At 39.7% G+C, this 11,854-nt stretch overlaps 1 protein-coding gene across 1 annotated transcript; it reads right to left on the bottom strand.

Moving 5' to 3' along the window:
• Positions 1-565: 565 nt before the first annotated feature.
• LOC139648968 (arrestin-C-like) lies at positions 566-6,465 on the bottom strand (the record flags this gene model as incomplete). The annotated part of the gene is made up of 15 exons (XM_071525243.1): positions 6,421-6,465; positions 4,074-4,142; positions 3,893-3,953; positions 3,737-3,781; positions 3,424-3,617; positions 3,221-3,280; positions 3,047-3,135; positions 2,792-2,927; positions 2,610-2,694; positions 2,368-2,440; positions 1,898-2,035; positions 1,669-1,746; positions 1,538-1,561; positions 1,388-1,437; positions 566-583 (listed from the first exon to the last, which is right to left on the bottom strand). Coding segments are annotated over exons 1-15 (1,165 nt in total), but the record flags the coding sequence as incomplete, so codon positions are not given.
• Positions 6,466-11,854: the final 5,389 nt, after the last annotated feature.

The raw sequence follows: 11,854 nt of genomic DNA, 5'->3' as shown, positions 1-11,854 counted from the left end.
GAGCAAAATAAACAAAGATAAGGGCGTAATTAGGGAACCAATGTGTTTATTTTTTGTGTTGTCTTCACAGATTGACATAATTAGGGGTTTTCTAGGGTGTTCATCCCACAGCTGTACATTCAGTCATTTTTATCTCATGACCCTAATGACACAGCAATAAAGATAATGAATATATGAAGCTCTCCAGCTTCTGTATTTATACTACATGCAAAAAAGAACATGTCTACACTCTATACTATGGGGCATTTCCTTTGTAAAAGAAAAAATATAGGACAAATGTTTATTTTATTTCATTGGTATGATGGCAGGCCCCAGTCAGAGAAATGTTGCTTGGAGTTTGGGGACTCAGAGCCTCTTTTTCCAGTGATGTAGCTCTGACAATAATGCCTGAGAGAAATGTAGGAATGTAGGTGGAGGAAATAAGAAAATGTTTGTAGTAACTGTAATCATTCTCTGATGCTTCTTTTCTTCGTTGGTGATGATGAGTTCCTTTGTGTTCTCTGTTCTCTGTCGGCGAGTTGATTTTCCTTCTGCGGTCCTCTGATCCCTCCATGGTGAACTCTACTCCAGATTGATCTCCGATCTGGAGTCATGAAATGGACAAACAACAATTCAGCTGCTTCTTTGAGTCCAGTGTCAAACCAACATACCTTGTGGAATGTACTGCATCAGATTATAGGTATGGCATTGTTAAGCAAAGGCAAGAGTAACATTGCTAAAATGCAAATGTTCACTTTTATTAACATAATTCAGCTTTCCTCTTTGTAACACAATATCTAGTAGAGTGTAGTAAGTACAGTAATAGTCATTGTAGAGGTTCCCCAAATCTGCATACATCCTGCATTAGTACTTAAAAGGATCTTACAAACAATTCTTATTGGAAGTAGAGCAACAATGTGACAACAATGTAGCATGAACCTCTACGATGGCTACAACACTGCACTCATTCAAGGGCCATCATATCACTTATATATTTACTTTTATCACACCTCAAGAAATACCTTTTTTATGTAGATACCAGTCTTACAAATACAGCAAATAAACTTTGATCATACTCTTTTTTTGTGACATGGACAGAAGTAAACCGAATAACACAGTGTTCAAATTTGGTCTATGTTTCATGGAAAGGGAAAGCATCAGCAGTGTGCCACACACATCACAGCCACAGACAGGTTACATTTCAGAGTGATAGGGATGCCTGTCACACTGTGTGTTATACTTACACTTCTGCTCGGTGTATAGCAACGAGATGCAGCATAGGAGGAGAGAGGACATAACACATCTTAATCAGTTTTGTTACAGTAGATTCAATGCTATATTTTTTGTTGATGTAAAGTGTCATAGGTAGATTTGAAATGGCAGATTTTATACAAAGCAATGCACTCACCTGCAGGTTTTGGGGACATCAGAATCAGAGGAACCTCTACTGTGACATCACTGAAAATGAAAATATATTTTTTTAAATAAAAATTATATTATTCTGACATATCAATAACACACTGATAGATGACCAAGCATGCAGGAAATCAATATTTACCTTGATGTTAGGCCACCCAATAGGCTGTGAAAGAGAAAAAATAACAATTACAACAAATTCTTAGTCTACACAATTTGACATGAAGACTAAAAATGTCATGCAAAAGTATTCTCTATTGAATTAGGCCTTACCCTCCGCTGGACACCATCAAATTAACCTTGACTTTGTAGGAGACAATGATTCCCTGCATCTCCTTTTGTCCTTGACTCCTGTGAGAGGACAGGAATAGTTTGCTTTAAGACAGGATAAGTGGATGATACAATGTAGGGTTATATCACCAGCACTCAAAGAATAAGAGGATGAAAACCCGTCCTGGGCTCAGTGTAAGCCCTTCGGTGTGGGACTTTATGACTGACTTACAGTGTGGTAGACGCTAGGTTGGTGTCCCCGTCTTTTAGCCGTCCGTCCACTGCAAGACCGCGCTTCTCTGTGTTGTTGGCCAGCAGGGGGATTAATCGGAAGCTCTTCTCAAACGTTGAGTTGGCATTTATTGTCTCCCTGGGTATGGCATTGAAGTAGAGGTTGTGACTTTCAACTAAAAATACATTGTTAAGACTACTATGATGCATGTTTGGTTTGTCTAACATTTGTTGGGGTTAATTCACTTTTCTTTAATCCAAAAAGTACAATAAAAATGCAATTCAGATAACAATGACAGATCCTTTATTCTCAATAATTACTTTGTAGATAAAATATAACAATATATAGGATGTAAGAACAGTTTTCTAGGAAAGGATTTCCAGATATTGAATTTGGCAGAAGCCTAAGTAGTCTAACTTAATTGAACTGAAACTGAAATAAAGACACATTTGTTAGAAAAAAATCCTCACCCAAACTCCTCACTGCAGACAGACTTGGTGTAAGTGTCAGATGAGTAGAGCACTACAGATGTTGACTGCTCAACTAATAAGAAAAAATAAAGCTCTGTCAGAATCATCAGCTAAAATGTATGGTGGTTGGACACACACACACACACACACACACACACACACACACACACACACACACACACACACACACACACACACACACACACATTTAAATGAATATAACTTTAGCCCTTTTTCCCTACCTGATATTTTGATTTTCTTCACAACCTTGGTGGTCTCGTTGTTGACTTTTACTTTAACGGTGATTGGATCGCCATGGTAATAACTCTAAGAGTGAAAACAATACATTTTGTTGAATCTAGCAAAATTAGCATAGCAATTAGTATTACTATGTAATGCTAAATGTACATATTGTGTTGCATACATCTTTTTCAAGGGAGGCCTCCAAGTGAACTGGTTTGTCAGTCATCATGAATTGCTTGGTGATATCAGCCTTGGGTCCGCCTTTGGAGTTAGATGGTGCAAACTGTATTTTACGAATCATCAGACGACAAGTGTCCCTGAGAGCAGAAAACAACACAAGCAAAGAGAGTCAGGGGAAAGCCCTCTACTCCGGCTCCTTTAGGCTACAGCATGCAAGAATGGACTGGCAATATGGTTTGACTGGGAGCGTACATACTTCTTCTCAATGACCTCATCTGCATTGTCGGGATAATTGGCAACGTAGCCTTTCACCTCAAAGTCAACACCGCAAGCCTGCGACAGGACAATAACAAAATAAATGTTTTGTATGTGAAAGTTTAAAAGTAACTTATGAGCGTTAGAGAAAAGAAACAAGGAAATGTAATAGCACCTTGCCGGCATCGTTTGGCCCAGGCTGCAAGGAGACTGAGCATGGGAGATTTGTTGGCATCTAGAACAGGAGGGAACAAGGCACAGTAATGGATAAATTTGAACATGATGATTGTAAAATTAAAGGGCATGTGAAACAATGATTTATGGTTGATCTATACAGCATTGCCCTGAAGCAACAGTGAGGAATATATGCTCCCTCACCTGGAAAGAAAAGGGATGTCCTTGCTCTCCAACTTTCTTCAACAGGGCTTCCTGCATTGGCGTGTTGGGTGGGTTTCCACCAGTAGGTGGGTAGATTTGCACGCGCTGTACCCAGATGTCTCTCCTGAAGGACAGGCCAATCACATCCAAGTCTTCACTGCCATAGCGGAAGGCACAAGCAAGGTAGACAAATACTGCAAAGGCAATGGACACATAGCCTCAAACATTAGTCTGTGTGTTGGGTAAGTTGAATTCAGGTGACATAAGTTTTAACATTTTTTCCCAAAGTAGACAGTGAATGAGATAAAAGTACCTTTTCTGCCATTAAGAGCAGAAGGGTCCACTTTCAGCACCCCATCTACAAATAAGAAGAGAAACAACATCACTAGATTATACAAAGACACACATACACGCGCACACATGAGCATGCACAAACACACATTGAAGTCAGAAGCATCGTGCTACACACCAACTATTTCCACTGAATCCACATTGTCCACAAAGTCTCTCTTCCCCAAGTACAAGGCAATCTGAGGGAGAATAAGAGAAAAGTTTTGGAGTTATTTCTGGCAGTTGCTAGAGCTATAAATTGTACTCCTCCCCATGCCTGAGAAATACCCTATAATGACTATGTTAGAGAGGCCACTTACATTGCCATTGCCACTGGTCTTCCTGAAAGTCCTGCAGAGAAAGTGAAAAAGAAAAGTCGATGAATTAGTCTATTGCCTCAGTAATTTCCTGCTAGGTTCACTAAATGAGACAAACACAAGATACTCAGGACCAATTCCACATATCCAATAAAATAACAACAACAATATCAACAACAATGATAGTGATAATATTTATAATATTAATAAACTTAAATTATATAGCACTTTTCAAAACAAAGTACAGCGAGAAAAAAAGGATTTACAAACAATAAAGTAACATCAATATCATATATACAAGAAAACAGAAAAAATAAAAACATAGGCTACATTTAAAAAAAGCCCACTTGAGATGCCAAAACAATGCAGTCCAATTTCCTCCCTGTCTTATTCAACTGCAATTGCATTACAGCGAGCAGTTGTAGCGCCAAGTATGATATTCATTATCTTTTTCCAGTCCTGCAGTGGTGTTAGGCCATGATGTCTTACACCTACCACTCTGCTGTCAGTTGTCAGTTCCAATTATAGGATGAACCCCCCCCCTTTGCTCTGTGGATGCATCCATACAGCAAACAAGTAATCCTCTGTGGTGTTTGCCTCTTCCTGATGAGTGCCCAGAAATCCCTTTAAAACTTTTCCTTTGCCTTCTAAACCTCTCTTCCGAGATCAAATCCACACAATCCGTCTTAATCAGGATTTATCCATATCCTATGAGCCTGAAGTGTTGGAGCAGTGACAGACACTCTACATGCCTCACCTTAGATGTTAGATTGTAAGGTCATGGCACTAGCTGCTGAGCTTCTTTCTGTGTGTTTGTGAATGGATTATCGCTTTTGATTCCTGCATGCGTCCTGAGCCAATCTCATTTCAAATGAGTTTACCAAAAAACTATTTTGTTAACGTAATAGTAGTGCCATATAATATAAAACTAGTACCTCAAATTTACATTCTGGTGCAAGATAATTCAGTGATTGGTAACACATTCAGTTAGTGAGTAATAGGCTTATTACATTTCCTCCTGGAAAGTCAATTATTGCCTTAAACAACTGAATTGAAAAGGCATTGATTTAGCCTCTAATCTGAATCAGTTACCTATGCTACAGTAGCTGCTGAATATATTGGAGGAGCTGAAAGCTTCTATACTCACTTTGACATGTTGGTGGTAAAGTTGCTGATGGTGTCTGGAAATGAAAAAGACAAAAAGACTCAGTTATAAAAACTTGGCTGCCTGCAGTATCATAATATATTAAATTGGCAATGCTATGTCTATTACCCAGGTGCACAGTTTACTGTAAACTGTCATATTACTACATTGTAATTTAGCTGTCAGACAGGGTTTTATTTTTGTATAACTGTCTGTTTTACTGCTCTACATGGTTTCCCAGTCCAACAGGGGCTTCAGTGAGAAGAACCACTAATAATCTTCATTAATTAACTCATAACTATTACAGCATATACCCATCATCAGCCTATAGACAATCTCCCACTAGAATGACAAGATTTCAGGTTGTATAATTCATATGGAACAAATAATCCACAAACTCTTCCTCAAATTTGGCAGAATGAAAAGCATTTCCTCTCAGATAAGATAAATAAACAGATGATGAAGATGAATAAACAAAAAGGGTTAAAATGTGCATCCATGTGACGTAATAACAGTAAAAAAGTAAATAATTGTTCGGTAATGACGGCTTTGTGCAATAATTCAATTCAGTTTCAATTAAAGGTGCTTTATTGGCATGAAATACTTAAGTACTTCAATGTCAACAAAATCAAATTCAAATGACAGTAATCAAAACAAATTGGTCGCATGACAGTGACAGTGAACATGATCTGGAGTTATTATCATTATCATCTGTTGTGGGTCAGCAGGAGAATCATTTCACTTACCTTGTCCTCAGTTCCCTGGATGAGTCTCCTCTGTTTTGCTCTGTAATCCGTCACAGTTAGCCGTGTATAGTGTGTGAACGTTTGTCACTGCCTCTCGTGTGCCTTTATACTACGACCTCCTAACCTTGTAGCCCTGCCTTCGGCTTACACAGCTTCTCAGAGAGCGCTGTTTTTAGAGACAATCCCATTAATTCATTAGACCACTGCTGTTTTGGTCCACAACGTGTTTAAATATAAGTATGAGTATGTGACTTGAAAGGAATAAGCCTAGAGAGGTGTGTATTTTTAAAAAGTGGGCGTTTAAACAATTTGTCTGTGTCCCATTTTCTGTGATTTTCTACCCCACAACAGACGGTGGAGTAGAATAACAACAAAGCTCAAATCATCACTACCTCACTCTTTTTTTGCACCACAGATTTCTTTCACTTCCAAAGTTATTCCTTGCACAGTGCGTACATACTGCACACTCTATCTGTGCGCATATATCTATGGTCTTACGAACCATGTTTTCTTATAGCTAGTGCAGGAACAAGGATATAATCATAAGTGAAATTAGCCCGCTCATGCATGTCTTTTGTAGCATGTATCAACTGAAGAAAATCAATGACCAATGTTTAGACTGGACAACACGGCCAGCAAAAATGTAGAAAACTATGTGTAATTTTCTGTATTAATAAAATAATTAAAAATGAAAACTGTTTGTCTAGATTGACCCTCTTGGAAAAATTAGAGGATTTAGGGGAAACATAGTTTTTCTTGGAAACTTTATTAAAGAACCCTGATTTTAAAAAAAACGTGTTAAATGAAATAACTTTGATGGCTTAATAGCTGAATAAATCTTGCAGTGAAGTAATTTAACTTCTTGGCCCTAAACTGTGAGATTGTTGTAAAATTTTGTCAAGGCCTCACTGGGGTTAAAAGGTTCTTGTGTGGATGGACTATAAGTGAGCGTTAAGGAATTCCCTTCCTCCAGCCAAGGCTTAGACAGGAGTAGAGTAGCCTAGTATTAGTTGGATTTTGGTTGTTATGGTAGCCAGGATGACAGATGGCTCCTCTGCCAAGCCTTGAACAATCTGTCCGCATGCCAGGTTTACAGAAATATAAGTGACCTGCTGGCATGAATTGCTGTGCGCACAACAAGGCTTTACAGCTAGTATCACTATCTATCCATGTGTGATTAGAAAATTATGGTGACAAATGATTCAACTCTTTATGGTCTTTATGGACATGATGGTGGTCAAGATTACTTCAAAGAGTTAATAGCGTCAAAATATCTGTTACATGTCAGTGGAAGGTAACACTGTTGTAAAAGAAATTGGTCCTAAAAGGTTGTAAACAAAAGTCAATGAGAGTATTATTTAGATAAAAAAACAATTGTGCATGTACTCAAATGCATAACTATCCTCTGGGGACTTCATTGGGACAAAATTGCCATGAGTTGTATTTTGACCAGCATCATTTTTTATTTCTTAGTATTTCAAATCAGGAAATACGGATGCATTGCAGGGGGATCTACGGACGGATTTGAGGGGGATCTTGGCACCTCCGCAGCTAAGTGTAATTGATTGATTGATGGGGGGCATGGATTATGTTTTTTTTTGGAAGATCTTGACACCTTGGCAGCCCAGGATAATGAATTAGATTGGTGGATGTCCACGCTGGCCTTCACTCAACTGTCATATGGGGACAGGGTCTGAGATCTCTTTAAAGCTGTCCAGACGGGGCAACGCTGCTGCGCATTACACTGCCGGATCATCAGCTCGGGGTAATACAAAGTTCACAGGGAAATACCAGCAAAGTTAACCTATACCTTTAACCTACACTGTTGAACGCTGCCCCAATGATTCTGTGTTGCTATGCATAATTTCCATCTTCACACTTATATCATATAACATTGCAGTATCCAGTAAAGTTTAGAAATTAGTTGAAATATTGTAAGCAGTGTATGCTTTAGACTGTAGAACCACAGTGGTAGCCATTGTAAGAAGTTCAAACAAACAATTAATTTTTGTGGAGCGGTGATATATGAGAGCAGTGGCTCCTTTATGTGAATCGTGAGGCTTTTATGTAACACCAAAAGTACAGCCACAGTTTGGCAGGATGAGCCATACGGACTGTTAACTAGAAAAAACACAATTTCATAAATATAATTAGTAGTTGTATTATATTTGTGTTATCTTGTATTTGATGTATAAGTTTGCAATATTCCTGAGATTTGAATTTGTGCCTTTTTAGATTATTACTTTGTTATTGCCTTTTTAAAGCTTTTGACAAGTTTATCTGCTGATGGGTGTAGCTATTACATTTTAATAGGCATCAACGCTCTACTTATGTCCCATTCTTGTTATTTGAGGTATATTTTGGCTCTCACCTGATTGTGTAATATTTGCCCAACCAATTTTAGTATTCTTTGGCCTGTTAAGCCTTTCCATTGAGGTATTATGTAATATCAGTAAAGCAATAGCTCCTCAAGCAGTTCTGCAAGACACCTGAAATTAAATGTTAAATGTTAAACTACTGTGCCTTATATTAAAAACTTCTGTTCTTATATGCCATAGGCCTATACAGTCATTCTGATACAGTTTGCCTTAGCGCTTCACTGGCAACACAAAGTAACACCTGGGGTGTGGTTCATAAAAGGAACCAACACTGCCTAATGCTCCTCACCTCATGGTCTGTTAGTTACCATGATAATATGGTTTGTCTTGATGATGGGATAGTTGGCATATTGTATTGCTGCTAAAGGAATATTTAACGTGTGTGTTTTCACGTATTGATGTGTATTCACAGACCTCTGGAGGTAAGGATTAGGTTTAGCATTATGGTTAGCTACTTGGAGATTGCTTTGGGACTGGAGTGTGTCAGTTATGGGCCTCTTCTGTGTCTTACCAGTAAGCCTCTTACAGCTTTCGCGTCCCTCGCAACTTGATTGCTGACTTCACTAGGAAACTCTGAGCTGCTTTAAGAGCAACTCAAATTACCTTCCCGTCACATATACACACATTCTCTCCTCTAGTGGGTTTACCAAAACACAGCTCTGGGACAGCAGCCAGTGAATCAGAGAGCAAGGAGTCTCTTAGAATATCAGTGTACTGCCTACTGTAGCACAGGTCTGTGATACCTGGGATTTTATGTGATTTTAATTAAATCAGTTGTTCTGCTCACACTCATCACAAATATTTCAGACTCATCATAAAGATGCACTGTTTGATTTGTACCTCTGTTTACATAATTATTGTATACCACTCAATACTATCCAGGGAAAAGCCATTTAAATAAAACCTAAATGAAGCTTATTTTCTGATCTCCTCTTGATTGACTGAATGACTTTCTTGGCTTGTGTTATTCCAGTTTTGACAGTCGGTTACACACAGCATAGTCACATAAGCCCCTTACAGTTAAGCTTGTGCCATTTTAGGCACACACTTTATATAGATGGTCAATATTGTCCCTCGACGGGACTGCTGAATGGTCTCAAGGCATTAGACCACCATGGTATTACTACTTCTTAGCAATATGTTGCTATAACAGGAACAAACTAATTTAGATTCTGAACCAATCAGTGCTGTCTTCTGACTGTTGGTGAACTGTGCTGTCTCCTTCCAGTGTAGATTTCAATCTAGAGTTGCTGATATACTATAATCTACATCATTGATTTGATTGATTGATTCTATTGAAACACAGCTCTCAGTATGAACTCAGACTGTATTGGACAGGTATGTTGTTTACCTGTCAGCTTTCTCTCAGTTATGCTCCTCACCTCTCATTTGACCTTTCCTCAGCTGTATTTTTAGCAACTACTACTCCCCAACTCGACTCGACTGGTGCTATGACTCTGAAGAGCTGCTGCTGCCATCAGTTGGAATGTTTTGGTAAGGTTACAAGCTTCAAACGAAAGGAGTTGATTGGCTAAGGACTGCATAACCATAGTCAAGTTAAACAAAACAATGATCTGAGAGCCCGGCATGGAAAATGAAAGGGAGTGGGTGGTTCCTAGAAATGGAGGAGACCTAGTTGTCTGAATATCCCATCCAATCCACTGTTTGCATAAGCAGGGCCGCGGTGTAATTGGATGGAGTGGTAGAATAGAAAGGGACCAGAGTAAATAAGTGCCAGACAATCCAGAAAGTGCTGTTTCTGAAAATGACAAATGCGATAAAAGCAAAACTGTCTGTGTTTAAAAGAGAGGGCTAGTAGAAAGGTTTTGTGGTAGAAATACAACTGTTTGTGTAAATCAGGCGGTTCTTAAACTTCATCAGGCCAGAATCCAAATTGAGTACTATAGTCTTACAGTCATGCTAAAACTCGTTTGAGGTGGGAGCCCACCAGAAACAGATCTGCACCACAGCTTCCTGACCTATATGTGTCCTGACCTATATCTTAACACATTTGGGGTTTTTTTTTAATCTCTTCAGCCAAATATGAGTGAAGTCTTCAACCCTAAGTGGTCCACTGCAGCTTTCAATGTATGAAAAAGCTTTCCTGTCCCTCTCAACCCAAGGAGATTACTGGAGAAACTGCTTAGTTAACAGTGGGTTGAGCGCTAATCCATCCCCTTACTCACCTACAACCTCTACGACCTCCAGAACACATTATATTTATTTTGGAAAATGGATATGTATTTAAAATAAATTAATTACCTGAAGTTCATCATTCAATATTTCTAAATTCTAGAGGGTCTATTCTGTAAAAGTGTTATCATTTTGCCAACCAAGGTTTTGTCACGGGGAGGTGTGGTGAGGACCCAAATGCAGGACAGATAGATAGACAAATGAGATAGATAGATGGGACAAAACTTGACAATTACATTCTGCAGAGAGCACAAAGCAACACTGCAAAGAATTGATTAAAAATTGAGGGTTAAGTGGATACATAGTCAGATGGGGTTGTACTTGTGTGTGTTTGTTTTATGGAGCCTGCGGTTGGTGGTGGGTACATTTTTGCTGAGTAGTGAGAGGCAGAACAGCAAATATGGAACCAAACAGCTTCCCACAGAGTTATACACTCTGGCTAATAGAGAAGGAGGGGAGTAGGAGGGGAGGAATGATGTCGTTCTGGAGAACAAAAATAAGACTCAGAAAGTGAGGGATGATCATAACCATATGGAGGCTGCTTTTTGCTGAGAGGGAAGAAGGGAGTGAGAGAAGGGAAGTTTAGGGAGAGTGACAAAGGAGAAAGGCTGGGGGGGGGAGGAGAGAAAAGGAGAGAAAGGAAATAGGTTTGTCAGAGGAAGAAAGTTCTGAAGATAAAGACCAAAAAAACCAAACAAAACAAAACAATACAGGAGGGGAATGAAACTGGGACATGGCCAAGCAGCCCACCTGTGTATGCAAAGCTGTGTTTTGTGTTTGGCATTTGAGCAAAGAGAGGGAGTAGGGGAAGGAGGAAGCAGAAGAAAGGAAAGTGGTAGAGAGACAGAGAGAGACTGAGAGAGAGAGAGAGAGAGAGAGAGAGAAGGAAGCAGTCTGCTGTTTCACACACTGGTGGCGAAGTCGAGCCTCTCTCAAGAATTCCCCTGGCTATGTCGGCCATCTGGAATGGCGAGTCACTTCCTCTGTCTGCCCCGTGCGCTCTAATGGGGTTGTCCTCCGCTTCCCTGCACCCTCCCTCTGCTCTGACAACGCACTGAGGAGCCGCTCGGAGACCACGCCGCGCGGGACGGGACGCCTCTGACAGACACACACAAACATCCAGCATGGGAGCGCGACCCCTGGATTAGCCCACGTCCATCCAGGCTCACTCCAAATGGAATCTAGGTCTGGAAGAAGCAAAGAGAACTGCAGTCATCAGCTGAACTTTCTGTAGGGTGTTCCTATTCCCTTATATGGCAACAGAGCTGGGAAATCATTTGAATTAGTCTGGTTTCTGTTGCATGCCTGCCTGCTTTTAGTGCT

Source organism: Centroberyx affinis, unplaced genomic scaffold (assembly GCF_046629955.1).
Source record: "Centroberyx affinis isolate AG114_WGS23_722 - 3 ecotype Tasmania unplaced genomic scaffold, CSIRO-AGI_Caff_v1 ptg001277l_1, whole genome shotgun sequence".
Classification (NCBI taxonomy): domain Eukaryota; kingdom Metazoa; phylum Chordata; class Actinopteri; order Beryciformes; family Berycidae; genus Centroberyx; species Centroberyx affinis.
The sequence above is the reverse complement of the archived record's forward strand: the minus strand, read 5'-3'. Positions and strand labels throughout refer to the sequence as shown.